This window comes from Dendrobates tinctorius, unplaced genomic scaffold, assembly GCF_039654945.1.
Source record: "Dendrobates tinctorius isolate UK_male_01 unplaced genomic scaffold, ASM3965494v1 ptg000098l, whole genome shotgun sequence".
NCBI classification, from domain to species: domain Eukaryota; kingdom Metazoa; phylum Chordata; class Amphibia; order Anura; family Dendrobatidae; genus Dendrobates; species Dendrobates tinctorius.
Window position 1 is genome coordinate 7,891,644 of NW_027361766.1, and position 23,502 is coordinate 7,915,145.

The 23,502-nt window shown below is 43.2% G+C and overlaps 1 protein-coding gene across 4 annotated transcripts in view; it reads right to left on the bottom strand.

Moving 5' to 3' along the window:
• Positions 1-1,066: 1,066 nt before the first annotated feature.
• TRIM33 (tripartite motif containing 33) overlaps positions 1,067-23,502 on the bottom strand; it is a 216,314-nt gene continuing 193,878 nt past the window's right edge. For 2 of the 4 annotated variants that reach the window (XM_073587080.1, XM_073587079.1), the window contains exons 18-20: positions 17,911-18,063; positions 2,190-2,240; positions 1,067-2,111 (exon numbers count right to left, since the gene is read on the bottom strand). In XM_073587080.1, coding sequence (XP_073443181.1) covers positions 1,875-2,111; positions 2,190-2,240; positions 17,911-18,063 — 441 coding nt within the window. In that variant the 3' untranslated portion in view covers positions 1,067-1,874. The remainder of the gene's footprint in view (positions 2,112-2,189; positions 2,241-17,910; positions 18,064-23,502) is intronic. The other 2 variants (XM_073587082.1, XM_073587081.1) reach the window with 1 other exon arrangement.

The following is a 23,502-nucleotide window of genomic DNA, read 5'->3' on the forward strand; positions in this document are numbered from 1 at the left end:
GACCACACCATAAAAAATTACAATAAAAGCACACATAGAAGAAAAACGCACTCAAAATGCAATGGAAAAAATGCAAGTAAACCTAATTGGTGCAGAAAATCTGCAACATTAAAACCTCACCAAATACTCATTGTGTGAAAGGAGCCGAATGGGTTTATCCACTACCTGGACTACTGCTTTTTAAATAACATACTCTCACTTGTATAATAAACATAACATATACTTCTCCTGCAGCGGGGCTCCCTTGATATTACATGACATGAGCCTTGCAGCCAATCAACAGGCGCTAATGGGCAGCCGCATTCTCGCCTCTTTTGCTTGTGTGAAGTTTGTCAAAAGGGCAGCGAAAGTAGAAAATCAATAGTGGCATTTTTCACATGGCATAATAATGTCACTCGAGTTCCGGTATCTGCGTCGGTGCAGGAGGAGAGTATATGTTATTTTATTATTAAGTGAGAGTACTTATTTAAAAAAAAATATAAAAAATTGGTCAGGTAGTGGACAACCCCTTAATGTAGCCAAATTTAACTATCAGAGAAAATGGTTTCCATACGATATATAAATTCAATGTCGTTGCCGGGTCCAAAATGAGAAGTCTGCAGTCAGCTCTGTGTCACCACAGACTTTTGAATCCTCCAAGTGTACACACTGTGTGCAGAGAGAAATCGTAGGTTTCTGACCCAGGAATGGTAATGTATGTGATATGCATGCACTCCCGGGCAGAAACAGCCTAGTGGGCACTTCCTCGCACCATACAAGGGTAAGGAGGGAGAGAGCGGCCATCCAGTTGGAACGGCCCGCCTCATTATATTTGTATGGAGCGAGGCTGCGCCCACTAGTCTGCAAATCACATACATCGCCACCATTATCAGCTGGCGAATCCTCGCAGCGCAAAGAACGTGACTACTGCAGACTTTTCAATTTAGACCAGACAACCCTTTTAAAGTTCTATACAATGAGCAAAATTGGAGTAACCCTAAGGAAGACAATTTTTTTTTTAACCTCTCTCCAATATACAGTTTCTATGTAAGCATTTGGTGTCAAAGCAGGATAAAAATCAACAATATTTAACCAGTTACTTAATTTATTTTTCCTTGTCTTGGATGCAAGACAACAGCAAGGATTGACAATCTGTTGTCAGAAATAATGCAATATGGATTTACGAACACGTATAAGCTTCCTCATATTTACATAGCAAAAGTTAATGTTTTTATGATCCAATTTAAACTGTTTCCTTCACAAAATATATATCTATATACCGGAACCTTGAAGGATAAGCCACTCAAGCTAAAGCACTCAGAAAAGAAAAAAAAGTAACAAAAACTTGGAAATGGAGAATGATTACAAATTAATCATTCAAAAAGCACACTTAATCCTGTACCATGTTTTTGTTGATCCAGAAGTCAAGCTACAGTGCAGCCTGATAGAAAGAAGGTGTTACAGTAAACTGCAACTACTGGTCCAATCTCCGATAAAGAAATAGATTAACAAGTAACAACAACCACTGAGTCCACTTAGAGGTCTGTACAAAGAACGGTTGGAAAATATCAAATCAAAAGGACCGGTCTTTAACTTTTCACAAAAACTAATTGAGATTCCTAATTGATTATTCCTTGGGAAAGGAGTCCAGCAAACTTCAAAATTAAAAAAGAAAAAATGCAAGGAAAAAATAAAATAAAAGTGACAATAAGTTTCCATCTTCTTTAAAAGAATGTTCATCTCTTCTGTACAAATTGGTTGGTCTAATACTGTCTAAAAGTCGCCCCCTTCTCCTTGAAGTGGCAGGTGTAGGCGAGAAGATTTTCTAGGAACACTTAAATAAGTACTTAAAAGTTATTTCTCTACAGAAAATTGCCAAGTCCAGGGCATCAAAATCACTTTATGTGCACTGGCTTCTCATCTGACTTTAGACGTTTTCTTCGAGGCTGTACAAAATCTTCATCTGAATCTTCTGTTATTTCACCATCATCCTCCTCAGGTTCTGGCTCTGGCTCCGGTTCAGGTTCAAACTCGGGCAAGGGTGGGAAGGTCCTGTCAGGGTAGATTCCTGGAAGTTTGTCCTCAAAGTATAAAGCAACAGCCTTTCCTGCTTGCGCCACTTCTGAATCATTCTGTTGGGAAAAGAAAAAGAAAATCACCTTAGGTTATGCACAGACTTCTGTCTCGTTTGCACGGTTCGGAAATCTTACCTGCAGATTAAATTCTTGTGTTTCTGCATAAACTTGAACAACTTTCATCATCTAAAAAGGACATTAGAGTCAAAAAAAGGGAAAATATTTTACTCTAAAAGGTTTATCAGAAGGGTTTTACTATAAATCAAGGCCATGAAGTCAAAAATTCTTATGACCAGGATGAAAGTAAAAAAAAAAAAAAATCTCGGCTCAGTCAAAGGGGGAGTATACTCGAATTCAAGGTCTGGCCGTAAAAATCGCAGCTCTCTATGCTGCCATGGAAAACAGAATATGATGGGAACAGGTTTAGAAACAATTCTATTTTAAGCTGGAAGAGTTAACCAATGATAAAAATCCGAATTAAACTGTTATTTATACTTAATTGATTTGCACATGCCAGATATGCAAAAAGTACTGGCTGCAAAACATTATTCAAGTGCCAGATTCACTTAATCCGATACGCTCGCACTATAAATGCCAGTAAACATAGTAACTTGTGATGCAAGAGCTGGACATTTGGTTATATCCCTTCTAAAACTGGACTGATTTCTAACCAAACTAATATATTACATCACACTAACCAGTTAAATTACTGCAAGTGTCGGGAACACTCTGATGAAATGCAAATATTCAAGCAAAATAGTTTTAAACGGGGCCTGTCCACAGGATTTAGCACTATACAGTAAAGGTATGGCCAAAATAGTGCTATTACACTGATTAAATTCATATCGTTGTTAAAGGAATTCGATCAGAGATTCTTTTTTAGTAATGGTTTTAAGTTTTTTTTTCCGAGGACGTCAGGCCTGCCCCACTCTCCTGTGTTTCTACAGGTCACTGATTATTCAGTAACCTGCTTCAGTTTTAAAATTTTGCACTGCCGATATCACTGGGTGGGTGGAGCGTGCGTAGTACGAGATTCCACCTCTGATTTTCAAAAAAAATGGCACCAGAGTCTGCATGCGCAAATCTCAATCTAGGCTGAGATCCCAATCTGCACATACATCGACGCCATTTTATTGAAGACCCAAAGATCTTCCAGAGATGGAATCTCACACTGCGCACTCACCACCCACCCAATGATAGTGGCGCGAAATTTAAAAACTGAGGCAGGTCGCTGAATAATCAGTAACCTGTAGAAAACAATGAAGGCAAGCAGAGGGGCCGGAGTAGATAAGGACCCATCCCTCACGGGCCCGAGCGGATGAACAGAAGACGTCATCAAAAGAAAACTTAAAACCATGATTAAACAAAAACCACTGATCAAATTCCTTCAAAGGCATCAAGTTAATCAGTGTAATAGCACCATTATGGCCACATCTTTACTGTATAGTGTTAAGTCTTGCTGAAAGGTTCTCTTTAAATGTAACCTGTCTTGTAGTTTTTGATAAAAAGAGGGTGGTAGCTTAAATTGGATAAAAGGAACCAGTCAGGTCCCCCATGCCCCCAGATCAACCAGGAGTTGTGCCTGCATATGTAAATATCCTGCCTAACAGTCCCTTCATTACATTACATATATAATCAGATCTTTAGAAAAAGTATTTCTGAAGTCTGTTAATGAATGCTTTGACTAGTTGATGGGATGTTTGTGTCCCCAGACTAGTCTGGCCACTAAGGCTGGTTTCACACTTGCGTTTTTTTTCGCGGTATTTTAGCGCTAAATAGCGCATGCGTTTTTTTTCCCTATACTTTGCATGGGATGCGCTTATGTGCGCATACACATGCGTTTGTACGCGTTTTTCCGCGCATGCGTTTTTTTGCGGTATGCGCTCGGGCGCACAAAATGCAACCTGTTGCATTTTTTGGGCGTCCGACTTGCCTCAAAAAAACGCATGCGCGCGCAATGCGTTTTTTTACAGCAAGACTCCCATTATAAGTCTATGGTGAGCATATGTGCGCATTGGCATGCTTATGTATGCGTTTTTTTGCACATGCGTTTTTTTTTTACCATTAGTTTAGACAATGGAATTTAGGGGTTTGGGTTAGTTAGGGTTAGTTAAGGGGGTTTAGGGTTAGGGTCAGGGTATGGTTTGGTTAAGGGTTAGGGTCAGGGTTAGGGTCAGGGTATGGTTTGGTTAAGGGTTAGGGTCAGGGTTAGGGTATGGTTTGGTTAAGGGTTAGGGTCAGGGTTAGGATCAGGGTATGGTTTGGTTAAGGGTTAGGGTCAGGGTTAGGATCAGGGTATGGTTTGGTTAAGGGTTAGGGTCAGGATCAGGGTATGGTTTGGTTAAGGGTTAGGGTCAGGGTTAGGGTCAGGGGTAGGGTCAGGGTTAGGGTCAGGATCAGGGTATGGTTTGGTTAAGGGTTAGGGTCAGGGTTAGTAAAGTCATGGTTTGGGTTAGTGTGAGGGGCCACCTAATGTTGGAAAAAACGCAAACGCGGTAAACACGCACTAAAAACGCATACAAACGCATAAAAACGCTGCGTTTTTTTCATGCATGCTCATAAAAATGCTTGAAAAAAACGCAGCATCTGTATGCGTTTGTATGCGTTTTTTCAATGCGTTTTTTTGCGGGAAAAACGAGCTGCAAAAAAAAGCAAGTGTGAAACTAGCCTTAGATGTTATTTTTTGCGCCCCTGTGGGCATGATAACCTAACTTACAAGTGTTGGCGTCATCGCTAACGCTTTACTTGCCTCATGAATGAGCGCGGCTTCTTTCCCTCACTGCATTCAACCCGCTGAAGCCAGGTGTATGCATCCTGGGTTCAGAGAGGCGCACTGCGCATGATTTGAAGTGCAGAAAACTTAAGATCCTGCAGTTTGCCTCTCTGAAGCCAGGACACACACACCAGGCTTCAGAGGTTGAATGAAGTGAAGGAAAAAAGCAGTGAGAGTTCGCGAGGCAAGTGTAGTGGGAGAGATGACGTTTTTAAGTTATGTTATGTCCACAGGGGCGCGATAACATCTAAGTGGGCAGAGTAGTCTGGGAACAACAAATGTCCCATCGACAAGTCAAAGCCCGCATTAACAGACTTTAGAAATACTTTTCCTAAAGATCTGTTTATATATGTAATGTAATAAAGGGACTGTTAGGCAGGGTATTTACATACGAGTCTAAATTGCCAAATGTACAAATTTTATTAATTGCAATAGCATGATATACATCACTCAATAAAGAACATAAATAAAATAGGAACACTGCTATCCAAATAGGGAGCCTATATTGCACAATTGCCCAAGAATGTATGTACTAATAGAATAAGTGCATAAAGACTTCATACATATCCTAAACAGAGGTTACAACCATGAAAAATGAATCTGAACTGACTCCCCAACGCGCGTTTCGCTTCTTCGTCAGGAGGCGACAGGGAAGCCAGTGCCACACACTTTAACTATGTAAGTGCCTTGGTTTAAATACCTTTTATCTACTAAACTTTGATTGGGTTCATATCATAATGCTATATGGTCGAGGTACTTAGTGATAGCCGAGTTGTACAATATGTATACCTGGAATCCATATGAACCTGTGTATTGGTTATGTTGGTTATGCCTGTTTCCACTGTGGAAAGTCTTTTTTAGTTCAGATGCATTTTTCATGGTTGTAACCTCTATTTAGGATATGTATGAAGTCTTTATGCACTTATTCTATTAGTACATACATTCTTGGGCAATTGTGCTATATAGGCTCCCTATTTGGATAGCAGTGTTCCTATTTTATTTATGTTCTTTATTGAGTGATGTATATCATGCTATTGCATTTAATAAAATTTGTACATTTGGCAATTTAGACTCATGTCTTTTGGTGTATGACTTGTATTTTGAGTTTTTGCCTTAATTATATTTATTGGGTTTGTTGGTTATTAGGGTATTTACATATGCAGGCACAACTCCTGGTGGATCTGGGGGCACAGGGGACCTGACTAGTTCCCTTTAAGTAATATAGGGATGAGCAAAAAGGTAACAAAGGTTTGAACTTTTCACTTTCAGGCTCCACATCTCACTATCCACTACTGCATTGAACATGAGACCATCATCATTTTATAGACAATCATCTTGGATATCTCATACATAAATTTGACTTGCAACAATTTTTTTTAGAATATGATTAGTTATGCAGATTCTTGTCATGTTACTGCATTGTTACAGTTTTGCTCCTAAAAATCTAAATATGTATTTATTATTTTGTCAGTATTTTGTAAATCCATCTTTGGCTTCCAATACTGCCTGAGTCCTTCTGGGCATGCGCTCAGATTCAAGCATGTCTCAACCGAAATCTGATCCCAAGTCTCTTCTGCACGTTCCCAAAGGTCGTGCATACTGGTCAACTCACGTATGTATACAGTTTTTTCTTCAATTGGGTTGAGGTCTGGGGGCTAATCAGGAACTCTACTTCATTGTCATTAAACCATTTCTTTGCCAATCGTCGTATGCTTCGGGTCGTTGCCCTGCTGGAACACTGTCGTCCTTTTCATATCTATAGTACTCAAGTGTACGAAGTAACTAGTCTTGTAAGATTACTCACATATAGCTCAACATTGAGACCAACATCGATCCTGGTCAAGTATCCAACACCTTAGGCTGTGAAACAAACCCTTTATCACCACTGATCTGAACAATTCTTCAATTTCTCAATCCGTTAGACACTTTTCCCTTTGTTTCTTCCTGACCCATTTGCACCCATCAGACACTAGTCTAGTGACTTTCGTCTCATCACTCCAAATCACCAAATCTTCTACTGTCTACTTTTCTGCTTGAACCGACGCTTCTCAAGACTAAATTGAAGTCGAGGCTTCACCTTTTTCAGAGCCACCATTCCAGAGATGTGTAACATGCATCGCACGGTGCTTACATAGATATCTGTGATCTCACCATTATGAAGCATATGAGCCACCTCCACTGCTGTGTTTGTTGCACAAGAACAGACAGACCTAGTGATGAGTCGACTTTTTGACTCCAATATTTTGCCTGGAAATCCACCTCTTGGCTTTTGAACGGATGGACAGACTTTATTTTGTATTCTTCCAACTATCATGGCACTCAGATGATGCAGGATGCCAATTTTCTTGGCCAAGAAACTGCCATCAATGAGCTGGATGATGCAGTTTCTCTTTTCTTGGGAAATCTTCTTCATGGCTGCTCCTCAATTTGAACCAGTGACCTTTTACTTGGGAATCAACCTAATAACACACTGAGCTATTAGGAAATGTGAGAACAGGTTCTATTTTGTAGTATACAGGAAGAAATATTTTTCCACCACCTGGAAAAAAACAGTAACAATGAAGTGACATGGAATCTGCATAACTAATCATATGCTAAATAGTGATGAGCGAAAATGCTTGGATAACGTCTTGTCAGAGCATGCTCAGGTGTTATTCGAGCATCTGGGAGTGCTTGTATATAATGTTTGAGTCCCAGTGGCTGCATGACCTGCAGCTGTTAGACAGCCTCAACACATGCGGGGATTGCTGTTTGAAAGGGAATCCCCACATGTGTTGAGGCTGTCTAACAGCAGCAATTCACACTGCCAGAGGGACTTGAACATAATATACGAACACTCCCAGAAGCTCGGCGGATAACACCAGAGCATGCTCGGTGGAAAACACTAGAGCATGCTCGGATAACACGTTAAGTTCGCTCATCACTAATGCTAAATAGTTGCAAGTCAAATTTACGTATGAGATAGCTAAAATGATGGTCTATAAAATGAGGATAGTCTTGCGTTCAAAGCAGTAGTGGATGGTGAGGTATAGAGCCTGAAACGCAAAAGTTCAAAACATGGTTACCCTTTTGCTCGTCAGTTTATGTCTAGCCTTATGATATTGATGATCCTTAGGATAGGTTATCAATATCAGATCCGCGAAGGTCTAACCTCCAGCTTTCCCACCAATTAACCATCTTCAGTTCACACAAGATTAAAATGAGTATGTCAGTACCCAATGAATGCTGAAACCAAGTAGAGGTGCTCTGTGCACCCTTGAGAGGTGGAGGGGTGGGAGAGGCAATCATTTAATTACACCTTCCACCTACTTTTTTTCCCTCCATCTCTACCCCCTCTGTTTGACAGTTCTGGCTTTATAGAGTTAAAGAAGTATAGAGGTAGATGAAAAAGAACTAGGTGGGAAGATGCACTTTGTGATCCCTTGATCCCTAGGTCACACGAAGGGTTCACTTAGCACCTGTACTTTGTCAGCACAGAATGACTATTTAAACCGAATGGAGCTGAATAGCACAGCTCACAGTTTAGTCACTGTTGCCAAGAACTCTAGCTCTACTCTGTTCACATCTGGCAGGAGCTAAAAGCAGCTAGGTTGCCAGGTACAGTTATTGGACAACCCCTTTAATAGAATTCTCTGTTTTGGTTTGTAGAGTTTAAAGTTTGAGCACCCCCGGTAAAAATTACTGTTATTGTCAACAGTTAAGCAACATAATGCATTAAGATAATGCATTTCATATTGTGGGCTTACAAAAAAAACAAATAAATAATAATTTGAGCAAAATGGCATCAGCAAATGCAGACAATTTCTTTTTCCTGCAACAAAATGGCACCACTGGCAGCTCTTGCACAGTAGCATCTATCGACATGCGATAGATGCTACTGGATATGTGCCGCCGCCAGTTTACTGAAGCTACATTTTTTTTTTCTAAGCCAACAATATTAAATGAATTATGTAAAATAGGTGGCAGTCAGTGAAGGATCAGTGACCTGTCATAAGCCCTAAGGATGAATAATTAAGCTGAGCACCACATGAAGACTCCCCCCACAGGCCGTCCCAAAGCACAAGAATCTCATTGACTGAAAACTGCAAATACAGATTTCATCAACCCAGGTATCATTTTAATCCGTATAACAGTGCCAACCTGACAATGCGTGTAGCTTACTTCACAAAATCCTGCTGACAGATTCGTTTTAACTGTTCAAGATAACAGGATTTTGGTTGCTTACCGTAAAATCTGTTTCTCAGAGTCTTCATTGGAGGACACAGGACCCGTGTGGGTGGGTGCTGCTGTCACTAGGAGGTTGACACTATGCATGAAAAAAATGTTAACTCCGCCTCCACAGTATACACCCCTCTGACCGGCTGTAGGACAATCAGTTAGTGAAAAAGCAGTAGGAGACAATATCATGCAAGTCATTATATTCATTACAAGTAACAAAATCATGGGAGGGCGCTGTGTCCCCCAATGAAGACTGAGAAACAGATTTTATGTTAAGCAACCAAAATCCTGGTTTCTCTTTCGTCTCATTGGGGGACACAGGAACCGTGGGATGTCCAAAAGCAGTCACTGGGGTGAGAAAAGACAAACTTCCTTCAGGTCGGAGAACTCACCACTGCCGCCTGCAAGATTCTTCTTTCTAAACTGGCGTCCGCTGAAGCATAGGTATGGACCTTATAGAACCTTGAAAAGGTATGCATGGACGACCATGTGGCTGCCTTGCACAACTGCATGGCTGATGCCCTGTTGTGTACCGCACAGGAGGCACCCACCGCCCGGGTTGAATGGGCCTTGACCCTAGCAGGGGACACCTTAGAGGCTGGCAGGCCTCTTCTCACCCCGTTGGGGACAACAAAGAGCGAGTCTGGCTTCCTGAAGGGAGCGGTCCTGGTCAGATAGACCCTTATCGCCCTGACCAGGTCTAGCTTATTCAAAGAACGCTCCAGAGGATGGGTTGGAGCAGGACAAAATGACAGGATTATATCCTCGTTCTGGTGGAAGGCCGATACCACCTTGGTAAGTTAGGAGGAGGCCGCAAAACAACCTTATCCTAGTGCATAATTTGGAATGGAGGTCGACAGGACAATGCCGCTAATTCTGAAACCGGCCTAATAGTGGTGATGGCTACGAGAAATACCACCTTCCAGGACAGCAAAGGCATGGGAGCTTCTTGGAGGGGTTTGAAGGGTGAACCTGTCAAGGCTTCCAAGACCAAGTTAAGATCCCATGGAGCCACAGGGGATCTGTAAGGAGGGGCCGCATGTGCCACTTCTTGCAGAAAGGTCTTAACCTGTAAGCGGGAGGCCAAATTTCTTTGAAAAAGAATAGAGAGAGCAGATACCTGGCCTTTTAAGGAACTTAGGGCCAGACCGCCATCTAACCCTATCTGGAGAAAAGCTAAGACGGATGGCAGGGAACAGAGCATAGGTGTGATGTGATTAGACTCACACCAGCCAAAATAGGCCTTCCAGGCTCGATAATAGACCCTGGAAGAGGATGGCTTCCTAGCCTGGATCATTGTATTAATGACTCGGTCCGAAAATCCCGCTGCTCTCAGTATTGTGGTTTCAACGGCCATGCCGTCAAATTGAGCAACCGAAAATTCGGGTGGTATAACAGCCCCTGAGCCAGGAGATCTGGTCTGTCGGGGAGTCTCCACGGGGTGCCTGTGAGAAGATTGATCATTTCTGCGAACCTGGCCCTCCTGGGCGATCAATATGACCGGCACCCCTTCCGCCTTGATCTTCTTTAGAAGTCTGGGCAGGAGAGGAAGGGGAGGGAACAGGTAAGGGAGTCTGAACTGTGTCCAGGGAATGACCAGTGCGTCAATTTTGCTAGAGGATCGTGGTATCTTGAGAAACTGTTGGACCCTTCTGTTCTGTTGCGATGCCAGGAGGTCCACGTCTGGAGTCCCCCATAGCTGGCATATCTGACGGAACATGTCCTGGTGTAAGGACCAGTCTCCTGCCGCGAGCCCCTCCCGACTGAGGAAGGTTCGGCGGCCGTGTTGTCTGTGCCGGGAATGTAAACTGCCGAAATTCACGGTATGTGGTTTCTGCCCAGTTGAAGATTCTGAATACCTCGGCCAGTGCCCGAGGACTTCTGGTTCCCCCTTGGTATTTGATGTATGCCACCGCCGTGGCATTGTCCGTCTGAATCCGGACTGGCTGGTTGTTGAGGTATCTTTCCCAATGTAGAAGCGCTAGAAAGACTGCCCTCAGTTCTAGAATGTTGATTGATAGTGAGGATTCTTGCCTCGCCCATCGTCCCTGGACTGTCAGGTGCTGTAATACCGCACCCCAGCCCAGGAGACTGGCATCTGTAGCTACTACCTGCCAGTGGACAGGGGGAAAGGGCCATCCCAGATGAATGAGGGGGGAGGTCAGCCACCACTTGAGGGACTCCCTGGTCTGCATGGAAGGGAGGAAGGGGCGATCCAGCGAAGAGATGGACCTGTCCCACTGGAGGATGTTCCTCTGCAGTATCCTGGAACGGAACAGGGCAAAAGGTATTGCCTCTGAAGCTGCCACCACCCTTCCCAGGACTCTCATGGCAGTGCGAAAGGATAGAAGCCGGAATTTCAACAAAGAGCGAATTCCCTGCTGGAGGGTAATACACTTTCTCTCTGGGAGAAAGACCCTCGAGCGGCGGGTGTCGATTACCATTCCTAAGAATTCTAGGTGTTGTGTTGGCGTTAGGTGGGATTTCTCCCTGTTTATGATCCAACCAAACCAGGACAGCATGTTTAAAACTACCGCTAGATCTTCCTGGGCCTGAGCGAAGGAGGGCGCTTTGACGAGAATATCGTCGAGATATGGTACCAATATTATGCCTCTGACCCTTAATACTGCTACCATCACTGCCTTAATCTTTGTAAAAATTCTGGGGGCTGTTGCCAGCCCAAATGGCAGAGCCACAAACTGGAAATGCTGCTTTTGGACAGCAAAACTCAGAAACCTCTGATGTCCCTGAAAAATGGGGACGTGTAGGTAGGCGTCCCGGATATCTATGGAACAAAGGAATTCCTGATCCTCCATAGACGTAATTACCGACCGAATCGATTCCATCCTGAAATGACGTAAGCGGACCCATCTGTTTAGCCTTTTGAGGTCTAGAATGGGACGAACTGAGCCATCCTTTTTTGGTATCACAAACAGTTTGAGTAAAAGCTGGTAAAACATTCCTGCTCGGGAACGGGGACGATTACTTCTGTGTTGAGGAGAGAGTCAATCGCCGCAAAAAAACCTAGAGCCATAGCAGCGTCTTTTGGCGGTTGCGATAGAAAGAAGCGATCTTGTGGAAGCACGTTGAAGTCTATCTTGCATCCTGTCGATACTACCTCGTTTACCCAGATATCCTCTACTGAACTCTGCCAGACATATCTGAAGAGGAGAAAGCGGCCTCCTAGTCTGGGAGAAGTACTGGGAAGGGAGCTGGACTCCCTGCTGACGTCCGGCTGAAGTGGCTCTGCCCGACCCTGACCTGGTAGCTCTGCTGATGGAATTGCAGGAATGCCATGAAGGGGTGGCCCAAAAGGATACCTTTCTCTTATCTCTCGGTGCTTGCGACCTCTGTGGGCCCTGAGCATAAGTGCCTGTCACTGGGGTACAGCGAAAGGGCTGAGTCCTACGTTTGAAAACGTATCGACGAGGCTTGGCCTGAGGGAAAAGAGAGCTTGAACCCCCCCCCCCCCCCCCGTTGCATTCTTAATGATTTGATCTAACATTGACCCAAAGAGCCGGGTGCCCTGAAACAGCAGGTTGGTTATTGATTTCTTTGAGGACAAATCAGCCTGCCAAGCCTTTAGGCAGACCATCTGTCGGACGGCTACCATGTTACTGGATGCTTGACCTACGCAAGACGTGGCATCCAGGGCTGCTGATACCATATACCTCCCGGCATGAGCGATCTGATCTGCGAACTAGGCAGTTCCGCTGGTGGTGCCCTGGCCAATATGCCCTGTCTAAGCTGTTTGGCCCATTCTGTAACAGACTTAGCTACCCAGGCTGAGGCGAAGGCTGGACACAATGCAGCGGCTGCTGCCTCAAAGGCGGATTTTGCTAGGGACTCTATCCTCCTATTATTGTGATCCTTTAGGGCTGCCCCACTGGCGAGTGGGAGGACTGTATTGGTAGCGAGTCTGGACATTGGTGGATCCACCGAAGGGGAGGCGGTCCAGTTGGCGGTGAGATCTGGAGGGAAGGGGTATAGAATCCCAAAAAGCCTGACCACTCTGAAACCTCCTGGATGGGTTTTGCCTTTCCCTGACCAACACTTTCTCAAAATCCTTGTGGGAGGCGAAGACCCTAGAGGGGTCTTATGACGCTTACTTATGACGCTGAAATGAAAAAGCCTGATCATATGTGGCGTCCCCAATGTTAAAGGTCTCATTGACTGCGGCAATGAGGCCCTGAACCATATCCTTGACCTGGGACGGTTCTGGCCCATACTCAGAACCCTCCTCTGAGTGTGACTCTGATAATGCCTCGCCTGATTCCGGGGATGAGGATCGGGAGAAGGCAGACGGCCAGAGGAATTTTGGCGGAGAGATGGAGTGAGAAGGGGACCTGGGTTGGTGGTCCTGTCTAAACCACAGACTTAGATAAGGAAGAGGTCCATCCTGGACACTCACTGTCTCCCGTGGCGATGGATGGCCTCTGGGCGGCAGGCAGGGTGGCTTCCTCCTGATCCAGGGATAATGTGGGAGCTTTGACAGGCAAAGCAGGAGTGCTGCACCTGCGCTCTAGCGTAGGTGACACCGTAGGTCTGTTGCAATCTGAGCAGAGTGGTGAGGACTGACCTGAAGGAAGCCTGACATTGCATTTGGTACATACAAAATACTTGACCAAGGTCACTGAAGCGGATGAGGAGCGGGACTGCTCTCCCTTGGGCATACAGATAGGTTTTACCTGGTGCCGACCGTCGGGGGTAGAAAGCGGAGTGAACGCGCAACCTGTAGTACAATACTCACATACCCACGACCTGTGTCCCCGCTGCCGCCCGAATCGCTGATGAGGGAGAGAGAGCGAGGTGAACAGCCCTGCCGCTGCCTAGAAGCCTTACGAAATCCCTGCCTGGAAGTGGTGGGCGGGGCCCTGCTCTGGCCTCCTGGAGCACTAAGATGGCGCTGGTACAGGAAGAGGAAGCCGGGGGGTGGAGCCTGCCAGAATCAGGAATCTAGCTTCGGCCTTGCTGGGCTCCAACTGGAGCCCAGGGCCATAACGCTGCCAGGGGAGGAGGCTGGAACCGCGCTGCACCGCGTGCTTAAAAGTGTTGGCTCTTAACATAAGTATAGAGCCATGGGCTGTAAGCCCGAGTGCGGATTACAGCGGTCACATTCAGCCAGAGTGGTGGTGAGCAGATCATACAACGCTGCAGCCTCTTACCTCCAGTTCACCCCGTAACAGGGGTCGGTTTGTCTGCATGAAAAGATTGCTGTCCCAAACTTTTTCTGCAGTGCCGTCTCTTGATCATCAGGCTCTGGTGGGCGAGTGATAGGAGACAAAGGTCAGGACCAGGAGCTGCCACCTGAACACGAGTCCTGTGTTAGGGGATAGGGTCCTGCCCGTGGGATTCATGAGGATACGGGGTGGCAGTACGCGCCATACTCATGATCCCGGTGTGGGAATACAGATGCAGCATATCTACTCTGTATCCCTCCATGGTTACCTGAAAAGGAACGACGCACATTGAGGTAGGCATGGGTCTGCGAGAGACCCCTGTCCACCTCCTGCTGACACTAAGCAAAACTGATTGTCCTACAGCCGGTCGGAGGGGTGTATACTGCGGGAGCGGAGTTAACATTTTTTTCATGCATAGTGTCAACCTCCTAGTGACAGCAGCACACACTCACATTTCCTGTGTCCCCCCAATGAGACGAAAGAGAAAACAGTAATTTTGGCCAGGGGTGCCCAAACTTTTGCATTCACACTCGGCTTTTATATTTATAGGTGCTACAACAGGTGTGCAAAACGCCTCTCCATATAAGAAAGGCAAGCCATCTCATACCAGCCAAACGACATACTGCTCTAAAACAAAGGGACATAGCTACATAAAGCCAGTTTAGGCTTTCTATCCATCATTAGTGCAGATCAAGTAGTGATTATCTGGTTCAGTGCCTGAGATGCAGCTCACAGTGCTTTCATTGAAGGAATACAGTGGTGTTTCTACTGGCAGTGTCCCAGGTAAAAATAAAAAGTAGGCATGGACATCTGGTTTGGAACTCCCTCCCTGTTGTGACCTAACTCCGGTAAGCCCACTCTTTACCTGTGGTGGGGATCTCCCCTGTTATTATCGGTTACATTATGGGCTTTCCTTGGATGTTATTGGTAATAATGGGATTATCTATTTTCCCCTATACCTGATATTTATACCATGTGGAGGTGTTCCTTCCCTGTGTCTCTATTGTCTTGGACTATATTGGTCTTTGTTATTTCTGTGTGACTTATCTAAATTACTTAATAAAGTTCGTACTATTTTTTACTTATACATCACCTGTGACTGTGACTCCTCTCTTTTCTCTTCGTGTTCCTTACATATAATCAAGTACAATGAGGAGGCCGCTTGGCCAGTATCTTTTGTCTTCCTACTTTTATTAAAAATATTCCATATCTTTGGGTATATAAATGATCGGGCTTCACCATACCAGAAAAATCAATGCACAGTGATGTATAAAGCAACCGATATTTCAAGAGACTGTGAGAATGATGGGCCCTTTACTGTATTTTCTATTATTTTATGCCTTTGATAACTGGCATGTGCTGCCACTATATAGGCAACATTGGGAACGCATGTAAAATGACAAATCACTAGTAAAATTTGTGCTGAGCAAACCACTTAAGGGGGCACCAAGTCCAACATGCAGTTTATGCACCATATGTTTAGCAACAAGAAATCACAAATATAGAAATATTTTTTTTTGCTTTGCTGATGAACAATTTCTTGCCATAAAGCTGCAGGAAAATTAAAATGATAGGCAGAGACCTCAATGCCATATACTTGCTATTGATGGCCTAGCAGGAAGATTTGTGTCTATTCTACCTACATTGTCAAAAGCAATGTTACATTAACTATTGTAAAATCATCTGACATGTATGATAAACTACATTTTAAGGATTCTATGGGAACTGTCTTTTTTCAAGGTGTCTTCAAAAAGCTAAATAAAAGTTGGGTTCTGTTTTTTTAGCAATGCTATCTATAATGTGCTTTTATAGTCACTTATTATGTTTATACAGTTGGATGAAACATAAGGTGGGCTGTGCTGCTGGAATAAATCGATTCTTCAAGGATAAAAGGGTTTTTATTCACAACGCGTTTCAATGTCATACTGGCGTCTTGAAGTGAAAAACAAATGTGCACATTTGATTTTATCACTTGATAAAGATGATGGAATTTGGTTGAAACTAGTGATGAGCGAGTATACTCGTTACTCGAGATTTTCCGAGCATGCTCGGGTGTTCTCCGAGTATTTTGCTGTGCTTGGAGATTTAGTTTCTGCTGCCGTAGCTGCATGATTTGCAGCTGCTAGCCAGCCTGAGAACATGTGGGGAATGCCTGTTTGTTAGGAAATCCTCACATGTATTCAGGCTGTCTAGCAGCCACAAATCATGCAGCTATGGCGACAAACTAAATCTCTGAGCACATCCAAATACTCAGATCACCCGAGCATGCTCGAGAAATCTCGAGTAACGAGTATACTCGCTCATCACTAGTTGAAACGCTAGATCAGATAATTTATGTATGCCTATTAGTTGGTACTTCCAAAATCAATACAAAAATCGAAAAAAAAAAATCACAGGGAATTTTTTTACCAAAAGTTATTCAATTATTTTATTTCTATTTGGATAAGGCAGTGCTCCCCAACTCCAGTCCTCAAGAGCCACCAACAGCTCATGTTCTCAGGATTTCATTAGTATGGCCAAGGTGATAATTGCAGTTCCTGCACAGGCAATAATTCTATCCCCTGGGCAATACTAAGGAAATCATTAAAACATGACCTATTGGTGGCTCTTGAGGACTGGAATTGGGGAACACTGGTATAAGGCATTAGTGTAGGGACAACAATACAAATAAAAAGCCGCATAGAAATTCATGGTATAATGTAAACATGGTATATATTGCACAAAAAACGAGTTACAAATGGGCATAAAAAGTATTCCAGATACTATAAGAAGCCAAATGCAAGTCAAATATATAGGGAGCAATACAAAGCTTCACAACATATCATCTATCACTTATGTAAAGTGCATAAGCAAAAAGTGACTGATGCAGCTAAGGCACATCTCCCCTGGATAAAGCTCAGTGCGAAACGCACGTCAGGGTGCCTGCCGCTTTCAGGTATATTCATTTAACCCATTATCACATGTATGAACTTCTGAAACTGGGCAGTTATTGCAATCTTATAGCACTTTATGCCTTTCCTGTGATTTTTTTCATTTTTTTTTACTAGTTGAAACGCGTTGTGAATGAAATTTTTTTTATAGTTGTTGAAAAATCTATCTTACTACAGCTGACCTTATGAGTTTCATCCAACTGGATACTTCTTTCCAAGAGGATTTATCCACCAGCCACAGAGCAGCAGAAGCTGTTTTTCTTCATACCTACACTGCAGTTGAGCCAGTCAACTCCACCAGGTGAGTGTAACCAGCACTTACCCACGCTCCCTCTATAGGGTATCACCCTATTGTGCACCCTTTTCCCCACATCTAGATTTAGTTATTAAGGTTATATTATGGGAGTCTTGATCTGAGAATTGTAAGTACAGTGGCAAGGAGTAAGCACAGTACAAGTGACTAAAAAAAAACTGGATAGGCTGTTCAGCTGATCAATGCCATTTTCTAGGGTTCTTTATTTGGTGTGTACATGTAATTCCAATATGGTCATCGTGCTTTTATAGCTATAAATGGAAGGAGTGATGAAAGATGTGGTTATATTATAAAGTATAACTTGGGACTTACATTTATAAAAATAATATAAATGCCCTAAAAATTTAAGGTGAAAAAAAATCCACCCATAGGGAGGCTAAGTAACATGCATTAAACTGTTCAAAGAAAACAAGAAAAACATAGTAAAATTAGACCAACATACTTCATTGAACCTTTCACAGTTCTTAAAGATCAGCCGTACGTCGTGAACAAAGTCTTCAGGTGTCTGGTAGTGTTGTGAGTGCTTTTTCTGCAGCTTCTTCTTTACCGTGGATAGATCCATAGGCTTCTTTATTATTTTGTAATAATTTGGTATCTGCATTAAAAAAAAAAAAAAAAAAAGAAGAGGGGGGAAAAAAATGTTTAGCATGTGCTAGAAAGGAGCGCTGTCATACAACTCACAAAGATGCAACTGCTGTGGTTTCCAGAGTGACGTTGCTATAAAAACAGATTACTAAGGGGTAGTCCAGCATTTTAATGTTTAGCATTTAGGGGATTATTGATAAATGTTAGATTATGGGGTAGGGAGTTGAAAAGGCTCCAAGTAATGTATAAACTGTACTGTTCTTTCTGGTGGAAAGGCGCTATAAGGAGCCAAGGGATAATCGTTTAAACGAACCTTAAATCCCACTAAGGCTACTTTTACACTTATTGCATTTATTGCGGCACGCCGCAATAAAGGGCAGCAAAAAAGCTTGCGGATCGCAGTTTTTTATTTTTCCAATACCACCGGAAGGTGAGAATATTACAATTTTTTTACTTTAATTCTATTTTTTTTTACAGGGATATGGTACCCTCCCAGAGAACGGAGGACAGTCTCCTCTCATCCAGACCGTTGGTACCATCCACAAATGTTCTGCTTACTTTTCGCATGGTGGGCACAGCCACATGCGGAAAGGAAGCAGAACAATGCATTCCTATGTGGGCAGAATCCACCGCGATTCCGCAAAGTTAATGAGCATGCTGCGTATTTTTCCGCAATACGATTCCGCTGTGGGAAAATCCGCAGCATTAACACAGCATTGCGGAATCCCATAGGATTGCATGGGATGCTGGTTTTTATTCGTTTTCACGGCAAAATGACGCGTTAAAAACCGCTGCGAAAAAAACGCATCGTGTGAACGAATCCTTAGTGTTTCTTAAAGCCAGAAAGTTGCCATTTGAAATGACTGTAGTTTTGTGCCATGTCTGTGATCTGCTTTTTTTTTTCTACAAAATTAAACAACTGAATGAACATCCTCCAAGGCCGGTGATTCCATAATTTTTGCCAAGGGTTGTAGTACTGGAAAAAAAAACAGCGTTCCACAAAACCCGAAGTAACTGCCACCATTGTTTTCCAATAGGGGCAGTGTCCGTATGCCGTATGAAAGATCGAGCAAGCTCGATCTTTTATCATGGTCGCAAATACGGCCACCATGGCCGTACAGTACACGGCACACCGTGGAATTTTTGCGCCATAGGAATCTATTGGGGCCGCAAAAATACGGTAATTGTAAAAGCAGCCTAACACAAAAAGGTATATATTCATGGTAATTTTAGGCCACAGGAAAACCTGACAAACTTCTTAACACGTAAATTTAGTGCAGATCAGCACTGAGCAAATCCAAGCAAAATTGTGCCCTAATGAAACATATACAATATGGGGAAATTCCACTGCAAATCTTCATCAAAATCTGAGTGCATGAGGAGCTTTCTTTTTTTTGCAGCAGATTTGTCTGTGACATAATCTTGCTTAATCCTAAAGTGAACCTAGTTCCAACAACTGCTAAAATTCCACTTGAGACAATCGTTGGTAGTGGTACGAGTTTCCCAGACTAAAGCCCCCATCACACATAGCGATCTCACTAGCGAGATCGCTGCTGAGTCACAAGTTTTGTGACGCAACAGCGATCTCACCAGCGAGATCGCTGTGTGTGACAACTATCAGCGACCAGCCCCCCTGCCGGGTATCGCTGATCATTCAGGACTTTTTTTGGGTCGTTGGGTCTCCCGCTGGCCAGCATGCATCGCTGCGTGTGGCAGGCGGGAGAGCAACGACCAGCGATCAGCGCGCTGGTAACCAAGGTAAACATCGGGTTTTTAAGCAGCGCGCGGTGCTTAGAAACCAAATGTGTACCTTAGCTACCAGCGCGCCGATGCAGGGAGCTGGTAACCAAGGTACACATCGGGTTTCTAAGTGACGTGCGCCGCTTAGAAACCCGATGTGCACCTTAGTTACCAGCTTCCTGCTTCAGCGCGCTGGCAACTAACGTACACAGCGACGCTGCGCGCTCGGCGTCGCTGGTGCTGATCGCTGGTGAAGCTGCCTGTTTGACAGCTCACCAGTGATCATGTAGCGACACACCAGTGATCCTGACAAGTTGATATAGTTGTCGGGATCGCTGGTGAGTCGCTGTGTGTGACGGGGCCCTAACCTCTACACGTCAAAGTCATTTTCTGCTTTTTTTTTTCCCTTATCAGTCTTCCAAGAGCTTTATCTTTCAGTTGACAAATGTATAAGATCTTATTATTTACGGGAAAAGTTGCAGTTTTTAAAATCACAATAATTTATTATTTAATTTACAATACAAAGGGATCGTATAACAAAAAAATGCCATATTTTCATTATGCAGTAACAGTTACCTGCTGGAGCTGAATAAAACATAATAATTTTTTTTTCATTACTATTTTCTCATCTCCGTTGTGAAGATATTAAATTATAATCTACACTTTACATGCCAAGTCCAAGTTGGTGTTGCCAGAGATTATTTTCGCAGGGCATGTACTTCATCTCCTGTATGATGTTGACCAAACATAATGACAAACAGAACTGCCGGACTTCAGTGGAAATGAGCCATCAACAAACATCTTTAGTACATAAAACACCATTAAAGGGAACGGCGTTTCGACTCGTACTAGAGTCTTTATCATGCTCATATAAATAACTCTCATACATACACAGAGCACTGCCACGTCACAAGATCAATTATGCAAATTCATCAAAACAAATATATGAGCAAATGTAATATGCGTCTAAAAATAAGTTGATGTATTAAACGGACAGTGTAAAAACCACCCATCCCATATGTGTATACATTTGTACTGATGAATTTCCATAATCAATTGATCATGTGAAGGGACAGCACTCGCACTCTCTCTTTATATATCGCTATATGTGTGCAGGTCATTTATATGAGCCTGAAAAAAACTCAAGACAAAACGTTGCTCCCTTTTAATAGAGATGAGCGAACGCGTTAGGAAAAAATTTGCCAATCTCAAATTTGGCACAAACCTTGCACATTGGGATTAGTGTTCCGACTCCCGAACATTTTCTTCAAATTCTGCCAAAGTTCAGTAAATGGTCGAGTTTCCATTAACACTTTTGTTAGTACTTTGGCTAGGATAGTGGTGCTGTATGATGAGCTGGCTGGACATGTTTGATGAGGGGTGGGGAGAGGTCAGAGGAGCAGCGGACTTTTTTTTTTTTTTTTTTTTTAACAACTTATTGTGTGTAAATTCCGGCAGCCAATTAGGGCACAGAAACCATCCAGAATGTCCAGACACAAGGGCTTTGGCTGCCGAAGTCACGTCCCTCTCCATATAAAAAGCGGATATGTGGCTTTGGCACTATTTTATGAGTAACCGCATATTGAGACTGCTACAAGTAGTCAAATAGTTAGCTAGGTGGTTTATTCTCAGCTATTTCAGATAGATAGGATTCTGTGTCAAATCGAAGTTTCAGCATATAAATTTGGAGTGCTAAATCTGTGGTGCATTCACAAGTTGACACTTCATCATATAAATCCAGAGTGCTGCCAATTCTGTGCTACAGCGACCAGTCACCATTTCAGCACATACATTTGTGCTCAAAAGTTTACATACTTTGGCAGAATTTTTGCTTTCTTGTCCTTTTTCAGAGAATATGAATGATAACACCAAAACTTTTTCTCCACTCATGGTTAGTGGTTGAAGCCATTAATTGTCAAACTACTGTGTTTTCTCTTTTTAAACCATGACGATAACCCAAAACATCCAAATGACCCTGGTCTAAAGTTTAGAAAGCCTGTTGATTTTGGCCTGATACCATGCACACAAGTTGACACAAATGGGTTTGAATGGATTCTAGAGGTAACATCCTCACCTGTGACCTGTTTGCTTGTAATCAGTATGTGTGCATAAAAGCTGAGTGAGTTTCTGGGATCCAGACAGACTCTTGCATCTTTCATCCAGCCACTGACGTTTCTGGATTGTGAGTCATGGGGAAAGCAAAAGAATAGTCAACAGATCTATGGGAAAAGGTAGTTGAACTGTATAAAACAAGAAAGGGATACAAAAAGATATCCAAGGAATTGATAATGCCAGTCAGCAGTGTTCAAAAAACTGTTAACAAATGGAAAATCAGGTGCTCTAAAAACAAAGCCACGGTCAGGTACATCAACAAAAATGTCATTCACAACTGCCAGAAAAATTGTTCGAGATGCAAAGAAAAACCACAAACATCAGCTGAAATACAGGACTCTCTGAAAACTAGCAGTGTGGCTGTTTCAAGATGCACAATAAGGAGGCTCTTGAAGAAAAATACGCTGCATGGTTGAGTTGCCAGAAGAAAGACATTACTGCGCAAATGCCACCAAGTATCTCGCCTAACACAAAACAGCACAGAGACAAGCCTCAAAACTTCTGGAACAAGGTAATTTGGAGCGATGAGACCAAAATTGAACTTTTTGGCCACAACCATAAACGTTACATTTGGAGAGAGGTCAACAAGGCTAATGATCAAAGGAACACCATTCCTACTGTAAAGCACGGAGGTGGATCGCTGATGTTTTGGGGATGTGTGAGCTACAAAGGCACAGGAAACTTGTTCAAAGTTGAAGAAAAGATGAATGCAGCATGTTATCAGCAAATACTGGAGGCAAATTTGCAATCATCAGCCCGGAAGCTGCGCATGGGACGTACTTGGACGTTCCAACATGACAACGATCCAAAACACAAGGCCAAGTTGACCTGTCATTGGCTACAGCAGAACAGAGTGAAGGTTCTGGAGTGGCCATCTCAGTCTCCTGACCTCAATATCATTGAGCCACTCTCAGGAGATCTCAAGCACCCAGTTCATGCTGGACAGCCCAGGAATTTACAGGAACTGAAGGCTTTTTGCCAAGAAGAGTGGGCAGCTTTACCATCTGAGAAAATAAAGAATCTCATCCACAACTACCACAAGAGACTTCAAGCTGTCATTGATGTTAGAGGGGGCAATACACGGTATTAAGAAATGGGGTATGTAAACTTTTGATCATGGTCATCTGGATGTTTTGGGTTGTCATTATGATTCAAAAAGAGAAAACACAGTAGTTTGACAATAAATGGCTTCATCCAAACAATAACCATGAGTGGAGAAAAAGTTTTAGTGTCATCATTCATATTCTCTGAAAAAAGGCCAAGAAAGCAAAAATTCTGCCAGAGTATGTAAACTTTTGAGCACAACTGTACATTCTGTGTGTCAATTGTGTGGTTCAGCCACCAATCAACATTTCAGGATATAAATCTTTTGTGCCAATTTTGTGTTGCAGCCACACTATCTCAGCAAATAAATACTGATTGTTAATTTATTGGCATGTGACTGGCAGGTCTGGGTCTAGGGTTGTGAAACAGCTTGTTAAAATAGGGGAAGGGTTCATTCAACATGAGTGGAAAAAAGCAAAATAGTGATGGAAGGAAGAATAGGAGTGGTGTTCGAGGTGTACACGAGGTAGGTGGTAATGTTAATGAAAGTTCT